Raw genomic sequence first — 24,572 nt, 5'->3', positions numbered from 1 at the left:
AAAATGATAAAGTATCTTTAGGAAATTAAATATAAATCTATTCTTTATTAGACTCCAGGAATACTTCATGAATCAGAATCCTGTGCTGTTTTTAATCACTAAGAGGAACAGCTTTTCTGTTTTATTGATAAGCCTTTTATCTTAATCATATTTTATCCCAGTGTTAAGAAATTTTTACTCTTAAGCCTATTTAGATCACTTCCATTTATCACTACCAGATTTGCCCACTTCCCCCCAAAAAACCATAATATTTATTTGTTGCTTTCTGGGTTTTCATAGTTCTTGCTCCTAAGTTAATTACAGTCCTCAACCTATGCTACTCATACTGTTTCTTCTGTAGTTCAGCCAGCTGCTCTCTTAGCCTCTCTGTTTTGAACTTTGTGTATGTGACATAAGGAATAGAAAAATCCTTTAAAAGAGTGTATCTCAACATTTTTCATTCCAAAATACACTTAAATTTAGAAGTATTTATATTAAGAGGGTATAGTCCTCACATGCATGAATTAAAAACTAATGTGTAGAAAGTACTAGCAATGATGAAAGTAGAGAAAGGCCTGTTTTAGAAATATGATTTGTCATCTTCCTATCTATAGTCTCTAGCACACTCCCTACTTTATTACATTAAGGACTCAAAAAATCTGTTGGATGAATGATTAGAAGGAATTGTATACTGTTTGAAGAAGAGCAGTATTTCTTTAGTTATCAGAAAGAATATACCAGATTTTTTTCTTCTCTATTTTGATATAGAAAATATATCCATAAATTCCCGTCAGTGATGTCACTATGCTTCACTTCTCCTCTCTCTCTCCTTTTTTTTTTTTTAATTTTTATTCATTCCTGAAATAAAAAGGATAGGGCCATATTTCCTCAGAGTTGTTCTCTGCTCCTTATTAATCTGTAATTTGTTTGTTAATATACCACAGTATTTCTCCCATATAACTAATTTGCTTTTTTATTAAGATTTTCTTGGAAAAATTCTTAGACATCTCATATACCACTGTGAGCATATGTACTTTTTCAAATTCTATTAAAAGTAAATGTGTACTCTACTTATGGGACTGGCCATTGGTAAAAGAACTGAGAATAAGAATTGACCCAAAGTGGTCTGCTGGTAAGAGCTAACCAAGTCAGGAGAGTTTAACTTCTCAAAGATAATTTAGATCTTCATGGTATAGTGGTTGAGAAATAGTAAATATGTAGAATTTTAAATGATCATTTTGTTTTGTTCACATAAATGAAAAATATAATTCTATGGGAATTCAGTGTTTTATGGAAAGCCCAGTGTATAAAGTGATTTCTCTTTATTATAGTTGTTCAAACGCAGAAATGTCTCTTTGCCCAGAAACGATGAGTCTATGCTAGAAAGTCCTATCCAGGATCCAGATATCAGTTCCACTGTACCCATTCCAGAGGTAGATATTACAAAAATGTATTTCAAATTATACTTCAGCAGTATTTCCTATAATAGTTATTCATGCAAAATATTAAGTGTTAAGTTATATTTTCTGTTTTTAGGAAGAAGTTATCACCACAGATATGGTTCAGATGATTTTTTCTAACAATGCTGATCAACAGCTAACAGCAACACAGAAATTTAGAAAGCTGCTTTCCAAAGGCAAGAATTATTTTCAAGTATGCTTATTTGATATTAAAAGGTTCTGAGAGTTTTATTTATTAGATATTTTTTATTTTAAGACATCATCATTGTCAGTAAGTCAGTAGGTCTTAATTTTTCTTGAAAGTATACTTGTAAGGAAGGCCTATTTTTTTATAAAGTGTATTTATTTATTTTAAGTAGACTCCATGCCCAGTGTGGGGCTTGAACTCACAACCCCGAGATCGAGTCAATTGCTGTACTGACTGAGCCATCCAGGGAAACCTAAAGGAGGTCTTTTTTATCCTTTTTATTATATAAATATGGAACACTAACAGAATATCCTAGAGAACCACAAGAGCATACTTTCTGTTGAAGCCAAGGGAGAAGGAAGAGTTGTTGATACTTAGGTTGTCAGTAGCTGAAATATCTTGGTTTTAATTTTGCGTATCTTTGTTTTAAAATTTCCTAGAGATTTTATGATTCTCAAAAGCCCTCTGCATTTCATGAAAATTTATGGAGAATCCTACATAGTCCAGTAGCATTTCTGTGAATAATGAATGATACCCTGACAGAATAGAATATCATTTAGTTGAGAAGCATTAGAAAATGGCTGATAGGGAAGGAGACATCTCTGGAAAATGAGGTATTCTTATACAGGATTAGGAGGAAGATTATCTATCAGTTGGTGTTTTGAGTATTAGACTGAAATACTCCATGTTGTGAAGATGACCTTCTAAATATCCTACAACTTAAAGTATTAAATATTTGCATAGGCAGTATTTTAAAATTTTTCTTACTCTGATTAATAAAAAGAATTTGTTTTCCAGTAAGGACTGCATTTTTGAGAATATTTGTTTACTTCAGTTAAACTCACCTGAGGCTTTTAAACTTGGTCAGTGAAACCTAGGAAAGAATTATTTTGTGCATCCTGTTAACTGACACAGGGACCAGGTTATTATCTTTCTGTGCCTATAAATAACTTAATTCTTTTTTAATTTTTAGAACCTAATCCACCAATTGATCAGGTTATACAGAAACCAGGAGTTGTACAGAGATTTGTGAAATTTCTTGAAAGAAATGAAAATTGTACTTTACAGGTGAGTTCTAAAGTTTTCTTTCTTAATCTCTTTCCAGAAATAACATATGATTAAAGTTTCTAGTGAACTTCTACAATACTAAATATATTGTAAGCATTCAGGAAATACTTGGCAATTAAAGGAAAAGGTAGTGCCACCCGTCTTGCCTTAGTCATGTTTGCAATGCTAGTTTTTTGTAGGAACTGTTTCATTAAAACAATTTTGGGAAAACTATATAAAATCATTCATAATGTTCATAAAAATTTTGTAGTTGTCAACCTTAATAATGTTTTCATTTTAGAAAACCTCAAATTAAAATGTTAATGGGTAAATTTTTTTTGGCTCTTAGCTAATAAGGGTTGTAACTTTTTAGTATAAACTCTTTTACCTTTTAAAACATTTTTATCTGATTAGCTTTTTAAAAAAAAAAATCAGTAAAATCAACTAAAATGTTACCAAAGTTAGGTTTGTCCAAATGAGCATTGCTTCTCAGCTATACTGTAATGACCCCTGTAAGATGTCTTCCAAATAATTGGCTGCTAATAGTAAATTACTGAATTTTGCAAATATTTTACTGGTGGTTTTTTTTTTTTTAAAGAAAGATTGCTTTTCCTGATTTCGTTGCTATGTATATTCTTAAGTAGGAATACAATGTGGAATTATATCTACCAGGAATTGCACAGGAGCTGCACCTAGTTTACCAGTGCTATTGTCAGTTATGGAAGATTGTTACTGGTATTTGAGTAATAGTTGTTGAAATTACAACTTGGAATAGTGTTCCACTTATTTGAGTAATTTGGGAAAGCTCCTCACACTGTAGATAAGAAGCAAAGAAATGTGTTACACAAATGAATATTACCTATTATGATTTTTATGCTGAAAAATTTTGAGAGTGTTTACAATAAGGATGTCTGAGGAAAAAGCCACTTTGTGTTATATATAGTAATACTGTCCATTAGTTTTCAAGGTCTTTAGGTGTAGTCTGTAAGGACTACAGGTCATGATTTTTAGTCCATTTGTTTTCTATTTAAGCCTCAAGTCCAGACTAAAACCCAAGCCTCCTGATATTTATTTGGCTTTTTAATTATAAATGAAAGAAAGAGGAAATGAGTAAATACAAATAAATAAGATTGAGTGTTAGTTTCAGCCATATATTGTGTGTAAGGCATTGTATTACAAAATTAAAATATTGTTTTTATTTATTTTTTATAAATTTTATTTTTAATACATTTTTATTTAAAATATTGTATTTATTTATTAAAATAATACATTAAAATAATAAAATTTTATTTTATTAATCATAGTGATATGTACCTTTCATGTGAAAAATTGTGCCAAATACTTTTGAAGTTATGGTCACTCTTTAGTTTGCCTGTGGATTTGTAGATCATTTTCAGTACTTCGCTAGTTTACTGTTTGGGAGCCATGGGTTGAATTTTCTGTTTCTTTTGTTACAAATCCATCACATTTAAGTATATTCAGATTTAAGTGGAATTGATATGAATGACTTTTCAGAGGTTCTACTGCTTACAGGAATACAAGTCCTGCCTGTGGCTCTGCTAATAGTGAATTCTTTGAACAAATCATCTAAGTCTCTAGACTTCTAATTTTCTTAATTTCTTAAATGAGGTTGGAACTAGGTGATCCATCCCTAAGGAAACAAAAGTACCTTTTAAGATTCTAAGCTCCATAAATGCACTGTTGCTCTTTTAAGTAGTGTCTCATTATTTTTAAACTGCTTGCTTTAGGACTCCTGGCTCTCTAAATAGTAAGTGTTAGGAGTTTGTGAAATACAACTTCAGATGTGTTCATTTATTCATGATTTTGAAAATTTTCATTACAGTCTCAGTTTTATTTTTCCAGATTGAGTCCTTTTTTTTTTAAAACCAAGGGTTTTTATTTATGAAATCTGATTAATCTTATTAATCTTAAATCAGTCTTTAAGGCTTGTCCAGCTAACTCTTTACTCCCTCTCTTCTTCCCTTTCTTTCTGACATTTCTTTGGTGCTTTCATTTATTCTACCTTTGTTTTTCCTTAGTTTGAAGCTGCATGGGCATTAACTAATATAGCATCTGGAACTTTTCTGCATACCAAGGTAGTGATTGAAACTGGGGCTGTTCCAATTTTTATCAAACTTCTTAATTCAGAGCATGAAGATGTGCAAGAGCAGGTATGTTTCTAATCTGAAGGTTATATTTACTAGATTTTAATGTTCTCTTGAGAGTTGCATGTGCATTGCATTTGTTAAAATACAGTAATTTCTCTTCAGTGTCAAATTAGAAGGAAGCCAGAATGCACTGTCTCAGGCATAATCCTGGGTTCCCTGTAGGTGTGATGTCAGGTATCAGAAATTACTATTCCCATGTATAAAAAAGCATACTGAGACTCAGAAAAGTTAGTAATCTACCTAGTCACAGTGAATGGCTGAACTAAGTTTTAAACCTGGACTGGTCTGACTCCTTATTCTTTGCATGTACATAGATTATTTTGTTACTTCTTTCTAAAATATCAAAATTTTTTTAAGCCATTAGTCGATTTGCTCTTTTATTTGTTTTTATTTTTTTAAATTATTTTTATTAGCATATAATGTATTATTGCCCTAGGGCTACATTTCTGTGAATTGTCAGGCTTACACATTTCACAGCACTCACCATATCACATACCCTCCCCAATGTCCATAACCCAGCCACCCTCTCCATACCCTTCCTCCCCTCAGCAACCCTCAGTTTGTTTTGTGAGATTGAGTGTCTCTTATGGTTTGTCTCCCTCCTGATCCCTAATGTGACTTTTTATTTTTTCTAATTTTTATTTATTTATTTTTTTAAAAGATTTTATTTATTTATTTGACAGACAGGGATCACAAGTAAGCAGAGAGTAAGGCAGAGAGAGAGGAAGGGAAGCATGCTTCCCGCTGAGCAGAGAGTCCGATGCGGGGCTCGATCCCAGGACCCTGGAATCATGACCTGAGCCGAAGGCAGAGGCTTTAACCCACTGAGCCACCCAGGCGCCCCCCATAATGTAACTTTTTAAATAGACATGATAAATTCTCACAGTTGTTACAAGAGGGAAAATTTAATCACATTTACTTTGTACCAATGAAAGAAAATAAAATGTTTTTGTTTTGAACTATTTTTAGGGCAGATTGATCTGTTGATCTACCATCCATTCATCTGTTTAATTTTATATATATATACATATATATGTATACACACACGCACGCACACACACACACACACACACACACACACACGGGTTGTTTTTTCCCCCACTTAATTGATATTGGTAGCCTTTTCTAATGGCATTAATCTTCCAAGAAAATTTTCCTGATTACTCATTATTTAGTCAGGTATGAACCATAATTTGTGATCTATTTCTCAGTTATATATTAGAGTTATTTCTGGTGTATTAATATTATGATAAACATCATTATCAATGTATGTATATCTTGATTATTTCATTAGGAAAAATGACTTAACCCTGGTAAAAGAAAAATTTTTCGAGTTCTAATCATGTATTTTAAAGTTGACCTCCAAAGAAACTATACATAATAATTTCCCCACCAGTATTAGACTTCACAGGGTGAAAAATGTCATTACTTCAAAAGATTTTCTTAAGGTGGCTCTATGGGTTAGTTGGTTCAGACACCTGTCTTGTAAAAGATTTTTCTTAAAAAATAGAAAATAGGGCACCTGGGTGGCTCAGTGGGTTAAAGCCTCTGCCTTCGGCTCAGGTCATGATCCCAGGGTCCTGGGATCGAGGCCCGCATTAGGTGCTCTGCTCGGCAGAGAGCCTGCTTCCCTTCCGCCCTCTCTCCCTGCCTCTGCCTACTTATAATCTCTGTCTGTCAAATAAATAAATAAAATCTTAAAAAAAAAAAAAAGAAAGAAAATAAACTTAGGCCTAGGGTAGTTATTAAAAATACTAACTCGTGTTTTAAATGTTAAAATTTTCCCAGTTGAAAAAGTAACTTATGTCTACTTTTGCACGTATTTGAAAAATGTGAAGTGAGAATATAATGAAATGATGATTTGCATTTGCATAATTTGTCATTTAGTTGAAATTTAATAAGTGAATAATTTGATCTTTTACTTAAATTATTTAAAAAATTATAATGAACCTGGACTAATTCTAAGCTTATTTTCAGAGATCAATCCAAGCTAGTAGTAGCTTTACTTCACTTCTCTATATTTTGTCTCTCCTTCCCTTCTTTTACAAATCAATCCCTTCCCAGTAAGTGGAGTCCTTAGCATAGGAACAATCTTCTAGTATAGGTAATTGCAAAATTCACTAAATTGCTATATTTTGTCTCTCCATGTAGATTCAGAGTAGACAGACTATCATCTTTGTTGAACAGAATAAACATTTCACCATGTGTAATGAAAAAATGTTAATGCCTTATCCTTCAGTTGATTAAAAATATTAGTAAATGGTACTTTTAAACTTTCTTTACTGTCCTACTAGCATTTTTTTTTTTTTAACATCTTGGAAAGTATTACTGTGTTCATTCTGTACTAAAATCTCATTCTTAAGAGAGCATCTTATTTAAGATATTGTAACAGAATATTTTTTTCTCATTTTTCTAAGGCTGTTTGGGCACTTGGTAATATTGCTGGTGACAATGCAGAATGCAGAGATTTTGTTTTGAATTGTGAAATACTTCCACCTCTTTTAGAGTAAGTACTTTATCACAATTAAATTAATACTAGTTTTGGAAAAGAAAACTATTCTGCACTGTATTTCTACATACACAATTATGTTCTTCAGTGATGCTTTTAAATTTGGGGTATGTTTAGCTGTTTCTGCAAGAGCAATAGCAAAAGCAAACCAAAAAATTTTCTGGTTTTGTTTTGGTCTTTATATTTTCTTAATCCTTACTTAATAGTATTTATTGTGTGCTTGATGCTTACTATGCTGAAGTAATAATTCTACAAAATAAGGATATATGGTAGTTTTTAGTACAGTAAAAATTTAAGTTTTGCTAAAGGAGGAAATCTTTAGTAAATGAACAGAGGATATATTTAGGATATCAGATTTTTATATTTGATACGGAAGTGTTCAGAGAACAAAGATCATAAGAGATTTTTCTTTTGGAATTAGAATTACATGATTTATTTAGTAGTTTCTTTTTAAAATACATTATATATTTTTAAAAAAGAAATTACCCTATAATGTAAGGACCTTTACAGAAATTACATAAAATTATTTGAAAGGTAGATTCCTTTATTCATCTTGGTTATCATTCACTAAGAGGGTCTTTTTTTTTTTTTAGGCTTGATGCCACTGGCATGTAGTGAAAAAGAAAAAAGTAATTGAGGAGATGGTAAAAGGAAAAATTTTATTGTTTCTGTGCTATTAGCCATCCTCTCCAAGCTAAAGAATTGAAAGGAAGAATAAATTTTTAGTTATTAGCTTGCAAAAGGTATTTTATTCTTTTAGAGAGAGTAACTTTCCATGGACAGAGTGATCTCACAGCATTTCAATCAACTAACATTGAATACTTAACTATGTGCAGGGCACTGAACCACTTACTATAATGTCATTAACTTTGGTCTTATTCAAAGTTAATGTTCCAAAGTATTTAAGAATTTAGCGGAGCTATAAAAAGAAAATACTGATTTAGAGTTCAATATCAGGGTTATTTTGAAATTCATACTATTTTTGCCATTCTAACTGGTGTAAGGTAGTATCTCAATGTGGTTTTGATTTGAATTTCCCTGATGTGGTCCATATGCACAATGGACTATTATTCAGCCATCAGAAGGGATGAATACCCAACTTTTGCATCAACATGGATGGGACTGGAGGAGATTATGCTGAGTGAAATAAATCAAGCAGAGGAAGTCAATTATCATATTGTTTCACTTATTTGTGGAACATAAGGAATAGTATGGAGGACATTAGGAGAAGGAAGGGAAAAATGAAGGGGGGAAATTGGAGTGGAAGATGAACCGTGAGAGACTATGGACTCCTGGAAACAAACTGAAAGTTTTAGAAGGGAGGGGGGCAGGGGGCTGGGTGAACCTGGTGATGGGTATTAAGGAGGGCACGGATTGCATGGAGCACTGGGTGTTATATGCAAACAGTGAATCATGGAACACTACATCAAAAACTAATGATGTACTGTATAATGACTAACATAATTTAAAAAAAAAAGAAATTCATACTATTGAAAGTATCTCTTAAATTTTCAATTTGAGATTTTTCTGGCCTCATTATATGGTTCATAGATTAACTGAGCACTTTGTTTCTTTTTACTTCTGCTATCTGTCTCATTTTCTTATTACTATCTCAAGTTGGTAATTGTTTCTGAATTAGTAAGTAAACATTTCTTAGGTCTAATTCCTTTAAATGGTCTAAGGAGCTTTTAATCATGACCAAAGAAACCAAATAAAAACTAAGCTCTAATGGAGAAAAAGTATCCAACTATGTAGTGCTAGTTGTAAATACAATGAATTTCAGAAAATAAGTAGGCTTAAAAAGTTTGAAAGTTTCATTAAAAAAATGAGAAAAATAGCAAAAAAGAATTTATGTCAACCTAGCTACCAGATACTCTCACTTTTGTTGAGCAAAAGGAAGAAAGTTATTGGCTTTTATTAAGATTATGGATTGTCTGTTGTTCACATTGAAATTCATGTCTAAGCTATTGCTTAAGTAAATGTAAAACTTCTGTTAATGTATGGTTTTATCAGTTCTGTTTGAGTTTTAATTTTATTCTACTTCCATTTGATTCTCAGTAAACGTAACTTTGCAGTAAACGTAAATCAGCAAATGTAAACCTTACTACTATTGGTTTCATATACTGACACATTTGCTGTTTTAATTTAATTTGACTTTAATGATTATAATAACCTCATTAATATAGATAAAGAATAGTATACAACACAGGTTGGCCAACTATAGGCCTCAAGCCAAATCTGGCCTGCTTCCTGTTTTGTAAATTAAGTTTTATTGGAGCACAATCACTCCCATTTGCTCACTTAATATCTATGGTTGCTTTCATGCTACATCAGCAGAGTTGAATAGTTGCTACAGAAAAAGGCCTGCAAAGCCTAAAATATCTACTGAAAAAGTTTCTCAACTCCTGATATAGAAAGTTAATGTAATTATTTTATTTTTAAGTGAGTTATGGTTTTAGGAGGTTTCAAAGACTATAGGAAAACCTGTAGAACAGATTTTTTTTTGTATATGGTAAAATATACATAACATCAAATTTATAATTTTAACTATTTTAAAATGTACAGTTCACTGTCAGTGTTTTATACCTATCACCACTATCTAGTTCCAGACAGAAATCCCAATACCTATTAAGCTGTCATGTCCCATTTCCTTCTAGCCTCAGCCCTTGGAAACCACTAATCTGCTGTCTATGGATTTGCCTATTCTGGATATTTCATATAAATGGAATCATACATTGTATGACTTTTCATATCTGGCTTCTTTCACTTAGCATATTGTTTTCCAGGTTCATCCATAGAATAACATGTATCAGTACTTCTTTATTTTTATGGTGGAATAACATTTCTTGTATGGATGTACCACATTTTGTGCACCCATTCATCAGTTGATGGTCATTTATTTTCTACCTGTTGATTAAATAGTATTCCTCTGAACATTCATGTACAGGATTTTGTTTAAATGGTAGCTTTTAATTCTTTTTAGGTATATACCTATGAAGAGAATTGCTGGGTCATATGGTAACTCTATATTTGACTTTTTAGGAACTGTTTTCCATAGCAGCAGCAGCATTTTACATTTCCATCAGCAGTGTATGAGAGTTTCAGTTTCTCCACGTTCTCACCGGCACTTGTTACTCTGATTTAAGCCACCCTAGTAGGTGTGAGATGGTATCTCATTTTGCTCTGATTTGCGTTGAACATCTTTTCATGGGTTTGTTGACTATATCTATATCTTCTTCTGAGAAATGTCTGTTAAGTCTTTTGAATAATTTTTAATTCAGTTACTTATCTTTTGTTGCTATGTTGTAAGAATTCTTCATATATTCTGAATACATTCTTACCAGATTAATGATTTACAGATTTTTTTTTTTGCATTTTCTGGGTTGTTTTCACTCTTGATAGTGTCCATTGAGTTACAAAGTTTTTAATTTTGATGAAATCCAGTTTGTATATTTTTTTCCTTTTGTTGCTTGTTCTTTTGGTGTTGTATTTGAGAAACTGTTGCCAAATCTAAAGTCATGAACATTTGTCCTTATGTTTTCTTCAAAGCTTATAGTCTTAGCTCTTATATATACATCTTTGATGCATTTTGAGTTAATTTTTTATATGACGCAAGGGCATTCACTTATCACAGCATAATTTGTTGAAGAGAGTATTCTTTGCTCATTGAATGGTACCATATTGTTTTGGTTAGAGTAGCTTTGTGATAAATTTTGCAATCAGGGGGAGCCTGGGTGGCTCAGTGGGTTAAAGCCTCTGCCTTCAGCTCAGGTCATGATCCAAGGGTTTTGGGATTGAGCCCCGCATTGGGCTCTCTGCTCGGCGGGGAGCCTGCTTCCACCTCTCTCTCTCTCTCTCTGCCTGCCTCTCTGCCTACTTGTGATCTCTGTCTGTCAAATAAATAAATAAAATCTTAAAAAAAATTTTTTTTTGAAATCAGAACATGTGAGTCCTTCAGTTTTTTTGTTCGTTTGTTTGTTTTTTGGTCAAGATTATTTTAGCTATTTAGGGGTACCTGAGTGGCTCAGTCAGTTAAGTGTCTGACTCTTGATTTCAGCTCAGGTCATGATCTAATGAGTTGTGAGATCAAGCCCCACATCAGGCTTTCTGCGCAGTGGGAGTCTGCTTGAGATTCTCTCCCTCTCTTGCCCTTGCCCTCTTCCTTTGCCCCTACCCCTGCTGGTGCATTCTTTCTCTTTCTCTCTCTCAAATAAATAAATCTTTAAAGAAAAAGTTTGTTTTACCTATTCAGGGCTCCTTGCTATTCCATATGAATTTGTTTTCAGTGTACAGAATTGGTTAAATTTATTCCTAAGTATTTTATTCTTTTTGATACTATTTTAGATGAATTTTTTTTTTTACTTGTTCAGTGGTAGTGTATAGACATACAATTTTTTGTGTTTTAATCTTGTAGCCTGCACCTTTGTTGAATTCATTCATTAGCATTAATAGGGTTTCGTTGTGGATTTTCTTAAATTTCTCTATATAAAATCATGTCATCTGTGAATAGTAATAGTTTCAGTTATTGCTTTCTAATTTCTAATATTTCTTTTTCTTGCCTAATTGCTCTACCTTGAGCTTCTAGTACAGTGTTGCATAACAGGGAAAAGCAGGTATCTTCATCTTGTTTCTGATTTGAGTAAAAGGTTTCACTTTCACCATTGAGTATGTTGTTAGCTGTAGATTTTTCATAAATGTTCTTTATCATGTTGAGGTAGTTTGCTCCTTTTCCTAGTTTGTTGAGTGTTTTTATTATGAAAGAGTGTTGGGTTCTGTTAAATGCTTTTTCTGCATCAATTGACAGGATCACACATTTTTCCATCTTCATTCTGTTAATGTATATTATTTATTATTTGTGCATTGAACTATCTTTGCCTTCCCAGGTAAATTCCATTAGGTTATAGTATATAACCATTGCTGGATTCAGTTTCTTAGAATTCTGTTGAAGATTTTTGCATGTATATTTATGAGAAATACCGGTCTATACTTGTGATGTCTTTGGCTTTGGTATTAGGGTAGTGCTGGCTCATAAAACAGGTTACAAAATGTTCTCTTCTATTTCTCAGGAGAGTTTGAGAAGGATTCAGTTCTTCTTGTATTTGGTAGAATTCACCAGTGAAGCCATCTTGTGCTGGACTCTTCTTTATTATGAGGTTTTTGATTACTAATCAATATCTTTAATCCTTATAGGCCTATTTAGATTTTCTATTTCTTCTTGAATCATTTTGGTAGTTTATATATAATTTCTAATTGTTCATTTCTTCTGGGTTATTCAATTTGTTGGCTTACTCTTGCTCATAGTATTTTTTTTTTTTTAAGATTCTATTTATTTATTTCAGAGAGCAAGAGGGAGCATGAGCGGGGGGGAGAGGCAGATGGAGAGGGAGAGGCAGACTTCTCTGCTGAACAGGGAGCCCAATGTGGGACTTGATTCTAAGACACTGGGATCATGATCTGAGCTGAAGCCATATACTTAACCAAACTGAATGAGTCACCCAGGCACCCCCATAGTATTCTTTTATACTTATATTCTTATTTCTGGAATATCAGTAGTAATAGCCCCACATTTTCTAATTTTTTTTAGATTTTTTTTTTTTTTAGATTTTATTCATTTGAGAGAGTGAACACATACACATGTACCTGTGCTTATTCCAGTGGGGGAGAGGAGGAACAGAGGGTGATGGACAAGCAGACTGAATGCAGGGCCCAGTGAGGGGCTCAATTCTGCCAAAATCAAGAGTCAGATGCTCAACCGAGTCACCCAGGCACCTGCCCCTCCCCACTTCCATTCTTAATTTTGAGTCTTTTTTCCTTTATCAGTCTAGGTAAAGGTGTTAACTTTGTTGATTTTTTCCCCAAAGAATCAACTTTTGGTTTAGTTCATTTTCTCTAGTATTTTTCTACTCTTTATTTCATTTCATTTACTCTTCTGCTCTTCATTATTTCCTTCCTTCTGCTAGCTTTGGGTTTAGTTTGCTCTGATTTATGTAGTTTCTTAAGGTGGACGTTTAGGCAATGGATTTGAGATCTTCTTTCTTTAATGCAGGTATTTATAGCTATAAAATTTTCTCTGAGCATTCCTTTCACAGTATCCCATTAAGTTTAAGTATGTTTGATTTTATTCTCATTTATTTTAAAATATTTTCTCATTTTGTTTTTTGGTTTTACCCATTGGTTGCTTTAAGAGTATATTTTTTAAAATTTCTGCATATTGAATTTTCCAGTTTTTCTTCTATTAGTGATTTTTAGTTTCACTGTGAACAGAGAAGATACTTCGTGTGACTTCAGTCTTTTAAAATGTATCAGATTTGCTCTATCATCTAATATACAGTATATCCTGGAGAATGTTTAATGTGCAATTGAGAAGAATATATATTCTGCTGTTGCTTAGTTGAATGTTGTATAGGTGTCTTTTATGTTTACTTTGTTTATCATGTTATTGAAGTCCTCTTTTTTTCTTACTGATCTTCTATCTAGGTGTTCTGTCCATTACTGAAAATAATGTACTGAAGTTTCTAACTATGATTGTACAACTATGTATTTCTCCCTTCAGGTCTGTCAGTTTTTGCTTTGTGTATTTTGCTATGTTGTTATGTCTTCTAAGCTTATGAGTGTTAGAGCTTCATGATGGGTTGACTTTTTTATCAATATATAATGTCCTCTTCGTCTTTTAAAATAATTTTTGACTTGAAGTCTATTTGTCTGATACTAGTATAACTATGGGTGATTATTTGCATGGAATATCATTTTCCATCCTTTCACTTTCAGCCTATTTGTCTTCAAATCTAATGTGAGTATCTTGTAGGGGCGCCTGGGTGGCTCAGTTGGTTAAGTGTCTGACTACTGGTTTCGGTTCAGGTCATGATCTCATGGATTCTGAGATTGAGTCCCACCTGGGGCTCTGTGCTCAGCAGGGAGTCTGCTTGAGATTCTTTCCTTCTCCCCTCCACACCTCCCTTGCTCTTGCACATGCTCTGCTCTCTTCCCTCTCTCTAAAGTAAATAAATCTTTAAAAAATAGTGAAGTATCTTGTAGAGTATAGTATAGATGGCTCGTAGATTGTTGTTTGTTTATCTTGGGGTTTTTTAAAATGTTTTCTGCCAGTTCCTGCCTTTTAATCCAAGAATTTGATCCATTCACATTCAGTATAAATACAAGGAAAGACTTCGGCCATTTTGTTGTTTCCTATATGTTTTATATCTTTTTCGTTTCTTAATTCCTTATTGCCTTCTTATGTGTTTGATTTTTTGGGGTAAGATATGGTATTGATTACCTTCTCATTTCCTTTTCTGTGTATTTTTTAGTTAACTTTCTTAATGATTAGTCCAGGGAGTACAGTTAACATCTTAAACTTAGAGTAATCTTGTTTGAATTAATACCAGTTTAGTTGCAATATTATGGAAAAACTCTGCTCCTGTACATCTCTACCACCTTTAAGTTATTGTCAAAAATAACATTATACATTGTATGCCAGTTAAGATAGATTTATAATTACGGCTTTATGTATGTAGTTTAAATCATAGAGAAAAAAAAATTACATATCAAAATTACCACCTTTTAGATTTATCTGTATAGTTATTTTTGGTGGTATTCTTTTCTGGTTTTGAGTTATTGTTTATTTTCCTTTCACTTCAGCTGAAAGGGTTCCTTTCAGTTGCTCTTGTAAAGTAGATCTACTGGTGATGAGTTTTTCTGCTTTTGTTCTAGGAATCTTTTACTTTCTCTTTGATATTTTGAAGGATAGTTTTGTAGGATATAGAAATATTAAGTGACAGCTTTTGCTTTTAACAGTTTAAATATAATCTCATTGCCTTCTTTTCTTCGTGGTTTTTGATAAGAATTTATCTGTTGATCTTAATGAAAGTGTTCCCAATTAGACAAAACAAAGGCAGGCCCCTTGCATTAGTCCATCAGACAGCACCCACACAGATCAAAACAGACAAACACAATTCCTTGGAAACAAGTCTCCTTAGCTCCTTTTTGGAACCAGGAACCCACAGTGGGAATTCTAGCTTTCTTCTTTAAGACTGCTGCCAGACTTGGGAGGGAGTTGGCCAAGGGTAAATTATACTGCCTGAAATCTCTCCTACCACATCACAGCCCTTTCCTAGTTAAAAGTTTTCTTGGTTACTATAAACTTTTGACTATCTTTGAGAGTTCTGATAAAGTCGATTCTGACAAAGTTTACAAGGTTTTTTTGGTTGTTTCTGGGGGGCTGATAGGCTGCCAGAGTTACCATCCCCACCATTTTTGCCAAATTCACTACAGAATAGGGATTTTTTTTTTAAACCTAGTTTCTCTATACTTGTAATAGGTTGCAGATCAAAAATACTGACAATCTCTTCAAAACAAACAGCTCTTCTCAGTAGCTAGCTGATCTTCATTCAGTTTGACCCTATATTCTTTGCTTCCTAAAATGTATTATTTTCATGGTTTAAAACAATGTATTCTAATATTCTTTTTGAAGTATAGCGAATAATTTTAATTAAGCACCAAACCCAGTGTTTTGTATCTTTTCTTTTTTTTTACTAAGATAATTTGGCCTTAGTTTGTAATGCTTAGGCTACTTTTGATGAGACTTTAATCCATTCCCTTTTCTGCTCCTCTAAAGTCCCAGTGTAAAGATTTCATATTCAAAATTGTATTATCTGTTACTTTATATTGTGACTTAAAAACAATAAATCTGTCAAGGTTTAAAAAAATAAAGTATATAGAAATAAACAAATCAGTTTTCCATGACCCCCTTTATTTTGGACATGTTTTATGTCTTGTAAGGATCCATTCAGATCATAGATTGAGAATTTTAAAAATAAAATAAAAAAAAATATATATATACACACTTTTTAAAAATTACCTTTTCCTACTTTACCACATTGACTGTGTTATAAACATATTGAGAATTTTTATATTTTATGATATAAAATAGCTAAAGAGAAGAAATGAATGTAAAGTGACAATTTTCTTTTTTCTTTTTCTTTTCTGTTTTTTTTTTTTTTTTTGGCAGGTTATTAACAAATTCAAACAGACTTACAACAACCAGAAATGCTGTATGGGCCCTCTCAAATTTATGTAGAGGCAAAAACCCTCCTCCAAACTTTAGTAAGGTATGAGTAAAATATACAAATTAAGGAATCTATGTACGTAAACTTTTGAGTCTCCTTATAATAGACTTTTAGAGATTGAAGGAACTTTATGGTTTTTTAGTAATTATTTATTGACTAGACAATATTTGCACATACTCAAAGTCTAGAGAATATACAATAGAAAGGAAGTTTCCCTTCTACTGTTACTTTACGTCGTGATTGCCTCTTAGCAAACAGTGTCACTTGATGCTTATGTATGTTAGTGTTGACTTTAGAAATCTTCTAATCTAGTTCTTCTCATTTATTTCCTATAAGCGAAATTGAAGCCTCCAAAAAGGTTAAGGTAGTTCATTAGTTGTAAAATTGGAAAAGCGATTAGTCCTATTGTAAAATTGGAAAAGTAATTAGTCTGCAGGGGCTTGTGCTTTCCCAGTGTACTTTTTATCTGTTTAGAATATCTGTTCCCCCATCTACTCATATTCTGCTGCTAAAAGAATAGATTATTAATAAATTTCTAACCTAGTTCTATTTTCTTACCACTAAGATGTTAAAAAGATAGAATGTAGGTAAATTTCTGGGCTACCATCATACTTCTTTCTAATTCAGTATCTAGGAATGAAAGGGAAATACTGACCATAGCACTAAGAAGAGCTCAAAATCTGGTGAGGATTTAAAAGTTGCTGGAGGCAAAAAATAATAAATTCCTGATTGAAAAATATGATGCATGAGTTTGTATGCCTTCTCATTTATACTTTTACCATTCCAGTTTGAAAAATGCACGATTTTAGCCACATTTCATCTGAACCACCAACATGACTTTAAAATCTCATTGGTACCATCATCTATTGACCTTTTTTTTTTTTTTTTAAGATTTTATTTATTTATTTGACAGAGACATAGTGAGAGACGGAACACAAGCAGGGAGAATGGGAGAGAGAGAAGCAGACTTCCCACTGAGCCTGACTCAGGGCTTGATCCCAGGACCCTGGGAGCATGACCTGAGTTGAAGGCAGACGCTTAATGACTGAGCCACCCAGGACCCCCCATCAATCTATTGATCTTTTCCCATACCCCGTAGCATGTTATGGGTTTAATCATAGTTCATAAAATTTTTCTGTAACCATCCATGCCTATTCTATTCCATGTTTATTGACAAGTACATAACATGACTAAGAAGCTAGTTTAAAGCATTATAAAGTATACTAGAAATAAAAGGCTTTTTTTTTTTTTAAAGATTTTTATTTCTTTGAGAGAGAGAATAGAAAAGGCACACATGCATGTGGGGGGAGAGGCAGAGGGAGAGAATCTCAAGCAGATCCCCGTTGCTCAGGGACCTCCCACTCCCCACCTATGCAAGGCTTGATCTCATTACCCATGAAATCATGACCTGAGCCAAAATCAAGAGTCAGGTGTTTAACTTACTGAGTCACCCAGGCACCCCCAAAATTATTATTTTAATCAGAAATTTGGTTTAATAGATATGTATCTTAGAAAAGTTTTGAGTAAACTATATACCACAGCTCCCCAAGGAAGGAAGTTATGAAATAATGTTGCACCAGTGGCCTTAGTTAGATTAAAGGGATTTTTTACAATTTTCACTTTAATTGTAGAAGGACAAGGTATGAGTATTTGACCTGGGTATAATACAAGGAAAAGAATATTTATGTGGTACACAGTACCCTTCAATGACCTTTTAAAAAATTATATATAAAAACATTATTTGGTAATGATTATTATAAAATTGAAAGGAAAGAAAATGTTCATATTTTGTCTGAGGAGGTAATAAGGGTTAATTCAACTGATGATGGTGAATCCTTCACCAGCTAATTGTAGGTTTAGACTTGCATGTATAGAATTGGCTTGCTAATTATATATATTTTCATGGTTTTAGCAATCATAGTAATCTATTTTGCCTCTTATTTATTTATTTTTACTGTGTCATGTTAATCTCCATACAGTACATCATTGGTTTTTGATGTAGTGTTCTGTGATTCATTGTTTGCGTATAACACCCAGTGCTTCATGCAGTCTGTACCCTCCTTAATACCCATCATCAGGCTCACATATACCCCCCACCTCCCTCCCTTCTGAAACCTTTTATTTGTTTCCCAGAGGAGTCTATAGTCTCTCATGGTTTGTCTACCACTCCAATATCTCCCTCTTCATTTTTCCCTTTATTTTACCTCTTAAAAAATGGTATGGGATAACTATATTTTGATTAAGTTTTTACCCAGTGAACTTTGGTTTATGCATTGCTTTTCATTTGAAATTTCTTTCTTTAAAATACAAAGTCCTTTTAAGAGTTTGGAGGTTTTTTTCCCCTTTGCTTTTAAAATAGTGTGCATCTGTATGTGTACGTGTTAAAATAATAATTATGTGATAATAGTTGTAAATATATAATTAGTTTAAAATGCCATATTTCATTATTCCTTTTTTTCTGCTTAACACATTTTTTTAAAAAGATTTTATTTATTTATATGACACAGAGAGAGAGAGAGAGAGAGAGATCACAAGTAGGCAGAGAGGCAGGCAGAATGAGAGGGGGAAGCAGGCTCCCCGCTGAGCAGAGACTATGATGCGGAGCTCAATCCCAGGACCCTGAGATCATGACTTGAGCCAAAGGCAGAGGCTTAACCCACAGAGCCACCCAGATACCCCAGTATTGCATTTTTTTAAGGCATTGGTTAAACTTTGAGATCTTTTAGTGGTCTAATTATACTACATGCTTTTTAGAGGTGGGTTTTTTGTTTTTTTTTAAGATTTTATTTATTTATTTGACAGAGAGATCACAAGTAGGCAGCGAGGCAGGCAGAGAGAGGGGGGGGAAGCAGGCTCCCTGCTGAGCAGAGAACTAGATGCGGGGCTCTATCCCAGGACCCTGGGATCATGACCTGAGCCTAAGGCAGAGGCTTTAACCCACTGAGCCACCCAGGTGCCCCAAAGGACTCATTTTTAAAAAGTTTTTCTCATAGAGATGCTTTTCCTGAAGAATTTGCTTTTTTTTTCTTTTCCCATTTTTTTTATTATTAAATTTTTTTATTTTAATAAACATATAATGTATTTTTATCCCCAGGGGTACAGGTCTGTGAATCGCCAGGTTTACACATTTCATAGCACTCATCATAGCACATACCCTCCCCAATGTCCATTTCCCCACCACCCTCTCCCGTCCCCCCTCCCCCCAGCAACCCTCAGTCTGTTTCTTGAGATTGAGTCTTTTATGGTTTGTCTCCCTCCCAATCCCATCTTTTCATTTTTTCTTTTCCTACCTCCTCCCAACCCCCACCCCCGCCTTGCATCTCCACTTCCTCATATCAAAGAGATCATATGATAGTTGTCTTTCTCCGATTGACTTATTTCGCTAAGCATGATACCCTCTAGTTCCATCCACATCGTCGCAAATGGCAAGATTTCATGTCTTTTGATGGCTGCATAGTATTCCATTGTGTATATATACCACATCTTCTTTATCCATTCATCTGTTGATGGATATCTAGGCTCTTTCCACAGTTTGGCTATTGTGGACATTGCTGCTATAAACATTCAGGTGCACGTGCCCCTTCAGAGCACCACGTTTGTATCTTTAGGATATATACCCAGTAGTGCAATTGCTGGGTCGTAGGGTAGCTCTATTTTCAGTTTTTTGAGGAACCTCCACACTGTTTTCCAAGTGGTTGCACCAGCTTGCATTCCCACCAGCAGTGTAGGAGGGTTCCCCTCTCTCCGCATCCTCGCCAGCATCTATCATTTCTTGACCTGTTAATTTTAGCCATTCTGACTGGTGTGAGGTGGTATCTCATTGTGGATTTGATTTGTATTTCCCTGATGCCGAGTGATGTGGAGCATTTTTTCATGTGTCTGTTGGCCATCTGGATGTCTTCTTTGCAGAAATGTCTGTTCATGTCCTCTGCCCATTTCTTGATTGGATTATTTGTTCTTTGGGTATTGAATTTGCTAAGCTCTTTATAGATTTTGGATATTAGCCCTTTATCTGATATGTCGTTTGCAAATATCTTCTCCCATTCTGTCAGTTGTCTTTTGGTTTTGTTAACTGTTTCCTTTGCTGTGCAAAAGCTTTTGATCTTGATGAAATCCCAATAGTTCATTTTTGCCCTTGCTTCTGTTGCCTTTGGTGATGTTCCTAGGAAGACGTTGCTGCGGTTGAGGTCAAAGAGGTTGCTGCCTGCATTCTCTTCAAGGATTTTGATAGATTCCTTTATCACATTGAGGTCCTTCATCCATTTTGAGTCTATTTTCGTGTGTGGTGTAAGGAAATAGTCCAATTTCATTTTTCTGCATGTGGCTGTCCAATTTTCCCAGCACCATTTGTTGAAGAGGCTGTCTTTTTTCCATTGGATATTCTTTCCTGCTTTGTCGAAGATTAGTTGACCATAGAGATGAGGGTCTATTTCTGGGCTCTCTATTCTGTTCCATTGGTCTATGTGTCTGTTTTTGTGCCAGTACCATACTGTCTTGATGATGACAGCTTTGTAATAGAGCTTGAAGTCTGGAATTGTGATGCCACCGACTTTGGATTTCTTTTTCAATATTCCTTTGGCTATTCGAGGTCTTTTCTGGTTCCATATAAATTTTAGGATTATTTGTTCTATTTCTTTGAAAAAAATGGATGGGATTTTGATAGGAATTGCATTAAATGTGTAGATTGCTTTGGGTATTATAGACATTTTCACAATATTTGTTCTTCCAATCCATGAGCATGAAATATTTTTCCATTTCTTTGTTTCTTCCTCAATTTCTTTCATGAGTACTTTATAGTTTTCTGAGTATAGATTCTTTGCCTCTTTGGTTAGATTTATTCCTAGGTATCTTATGGTTTTGGGTGCGATTGTAAATGGGACTGACTCCTCAATTTCTCTTTCTTCTGTCTTGTTGTTAGTGTAAAGAAATGCTACTGATTTCTGTGCATTGACTTTATATCCTGACACTTTACTGAATTCCTGTATAATTTCTAGCAGTTTTGGAGTGGAGCCCTTTGGGTTTTCCACATATAGTATCATATCATCTGCAAAGAGTGATAGTTTGACTTCTGCTTTGCCGATTTGGATGTCTTTAATTTCTTTTTGTTGTCTGATTGCTGAGGCTAGGACTTCTAGTACTATGTTGAACAGCAGTGGTGATAACGGACATCCTTGCCGTGTTCCTGACCTTAGCGGAAAAGCTTTCAGTTTTTCTCCATTGAGAATGATATTTGCAGTGCGTTTTTCATAGATGGCTTTGATAATATTGAGGTATGTGCCTTCTATCCCTACACTTTGAAGAATTTTAATCAGGAAGGGATGCTGCACTTTGTCAAATGCTTTTTCAGCATCTATTGAGAGTATCATATGGTTCTTATTCTTTCTTTTATTAATGTATTGTATCACATTGATGGATTTGTGGATGTTGAACCAACCTTGCAGCCCTGGAATAAATCCCACTTGGTCGTGGTGAATAATCCTTTTAATGAACTGTGGGATCCTATTGGCCAGTATTTGGGTGAGAATTTTCGCATCTGTGTTCATCAAAGATATTGGTCTGTAATTCTCTTTTTTGGTGAGATCCTTGTCTGGTTTGGGGATCAAGGGGATGCTGGCCTCATAGAATGAGTTTGGAAGTTTTCCTTCCATTTCTATTTTTTGGAACAGTTTCAGGAGAATAGGAATTAATTCTTCTTTAAATGTTTGGTAGAATTCCCCTGGAAAGCCGTCTGGTCCTGCACTTTGGTTTGTTTGGAGATTTTTGATGACTGTTTCAATCTCCTTACTGGTTATGGGTCTGTTCAGGTTATCAGGTTATCTATTTCTTCCTGGTTCAGTTGTGGTAGTTTATATGTCTCTAGAAATGTATCCATTTCTTCCAGGTTGTCAAATTTGTTGGCGTAGAGTTGCTCATAGTATGTTCTTATAATTGTTTGTATTTCTTTGGTGTTGGTTGTGATCTCTCCTTTTCATTCATGATCTTATTTATTTACGTCCTTTCTCTTTTCTTTTTGATAAGTCTGGCCAGGGGCTTATCAATCTTATTAATTCTTTCAAAGAACCAGCTCCTAGTTTTGTTGATTTGTTCTATTGTTTTTTTAGTTTCTATTTCATTGATATCTGCTCTGATCTTTATGATTTCTCTTCTCCTGCTGGGTTTAGGTTTTCTTTGTTGTTCTCTCTCCAGCTCCTGTAGGTGTAGGGTTAGGTTGTGTATTTGAGACCTTTCTTGTTTCTTGAGAAAGGCTTGCACCGCTATATATTTTCCTCTCAGGACTGCCTTTGTTGTGTCCCACAAATTTTGAACCGTTGTGTTTTTATTATCATTTGTTTCCATGAATTTTTTCAATTCTTCTTTAATTTCCTGGTTGACCCATTCATTTTTTAGAAGGGTGCTGTTTAGTCTCCATGTATTTGCGTTCTTTCCAAATTTCCTCTTGTGATTGAGTTCTAGCTTCAGAGCATTGTGGTCTGAAAATATGCAGGGAATGATCTCAATCTTTTGGTACCGATTGAGACCTGATTTATGACCCAGGATGTGGTCTATTCTGGAGAATGTTCCATGTGCACTAGAGAAGAATGTATATTCAGTTGCTTTGGGATGGAATGTTCTGAATATATCTGTGATGTCCATCTGGTCCAGTGTGTCATTTAAGGCCTTTATTTCCTTGTTGATCTTTTGCTTAGATGATCTGTCCATTTCAGTGAGGGGAGTGTTAAAGTCCCCTGCTATTATTGTATTACTGTCAATGTATTTCTTTGATTTTGTTATTAATTGGTTTATATAGTTGGCTGCTCCCATGTTAGGGATATAGATATTTAAGATTGTTAGGTCTTCTTGTTGGACAGACCCTTTGAGTATGATATAGTGTCCTTCGTCATCTCTTATTATAGTCTTTGGCTTAAACTCTAATTGATCTGATATAAGGATTGCCACCCCAGCTTTCTTCTGATGTCCATTAGCATGGTACATTGTTTTCCACCCCCTCACTTTAAATCTGGAGGTGTCTTCGGGTCTAAAATGAGTTTCTTGTAGGCAGCATATTGATGGGTTTTGTTTTTTTAAACATTCTGATACCCTCTGTCTTTTGATTGGGGCATTTAGCCCATTAACATTCAGGGTAACTATTGAGAGATATGAATTTAGTGCCATTGTATTGCCTCTAAGGTGACTGTTACTGTATATTGTCTCTGTTTCTCTCTGATCTACTACTTTTAGGGTCTCTCTTTGCTTAGAGGACCCCTTTCAATATTTCCTGTAGAGCTGGTTTGGTGTTTGCAAATTCTTTCAGCTTTTGTTTGTCCTGGAAGCTCTTTATCTCTCCTTCTATTTTCAATGATAGCCTAGCCGGATACAGTATTCTTGGCTGCATGTTTTTCTCGTTTAATGCTCTGAATATATCATGACAGTTCTTTCTGGCCTGCCAGGTCTCTGTGGATAGGTCCGCTGCCAGTCTAATGTTTTTACCCTTGTATGTTACAGACTTCTTTTCCCAGGCTGCTTTCAGGATTTTCTCTTTGTCGGTAAGACTTGTAAATTTTACTATCAGGTGACGAGGTGTGGACCTATTTTTATTGATTTTGAGGGGCGTTCTTAGCATCTCCTGGATTTTGATGTTTGTTCCCTTTGCCATATTAGGGAAATTCTCTCCAATAATTGTCACCAATATACCTTCTGCTCCCCTCTCTCTTTCTTCTTCTTCTGGAATCCCAATTATTCTAATGTTGTGTCGTCTTATGGTGTCACTTATCTCTCAAATTCTCTCCTCGTGGTCCAGTATTTGTTTGTCTCTCTTTTGCTCAGCTTCTTTATTCTCTGTCATTTGGTCTTCTATGTCGCTAATTCTTTCTTCTGCCTCATTTATCCTAGCAGTGAGGGCCTCCATTTTTGATTGCACCTCATTAATAGCTTTTTTGATTTCAACTTGGTTAGATTTTAGTTCTTTTATTTCTCCAGAAAGGGCTTTTATCTCTCTAGAGAGGGTTTCTCTAATATCTTCTATGCCTTTTTCGAGCCTGGCTAGAACATTGAGAATTGTCATTCTGAACTCTAGATCTGTCATGTTACCAATGTCCGTATTGATTAGGTCTCCAGCCTTCGGTACGGCCTCTTGTTCTTTTTTTTGAGGTGAGTTTTTCTGCCTTGTCATTTTGTCCAGGT

At 34.2% G+C, this 24,572-nt stretch overlaps 1 protein-coding gene across 2 annotated transcripts in view; it reads left to right on the top strand.

The window, feature by feature from the left end:
- Positions 1 to 24,572, top strand: part of KPNA5 (karyopherin subunit alpha 5) — a 52,903-nt gene that overhangs the window by 6,715 nt on the left and 21,616 nt on the right. Inside the window, exons 3-8 of one of the 2 annotated variants that reach the window (XM_080806425.1) lie at positions 1,311 to 1,412; positions 1,516 to 1,615; positions 2,600 to 2,694; positions 4,713 to 4,844; positions 7,259 to 7,347; positions 16,355 to 16,454. In XM_080806425.1, coding sequence (XP_080662551.1) covers positions 1,311 to 1,412; positions 1,516 to 1,615; positions 2,600 to 2,694; positions 4,713 to 4,844; positions 7,259 to 7,347; positions 16,355 to 16,454 — 618 coding nt within the window. The remainder of the gene's footprint in view (positions 1 to 1,310; positions 1,413 to 1,515; positions 1,616 to 2,599; positions 2,695 to 4,712; positions 4,845 to 7,258; positions 7,348 to 16,354; positions 16,455 to 24,572) is intronic. The other variant, XM_080806426.1, reaches the window with a different exon arrangement.

The sequence above is a fragment of the Martes martes genome, assembly GCF_963455335.1.
Source record: "Martes martes genome assembly, chromosome: 6".
NCBI classification, from domain to species: Eukaryota; Metazoa; Chordata; class Mammalia; order Carnivora; family Mustelidae; genus Martes; species Martes martes.
The sequence above is the reverse complement of the archived record's forward strand: the minus strand, read 5'-3'. Positions and strand labels throughout refer to the sequence as shown.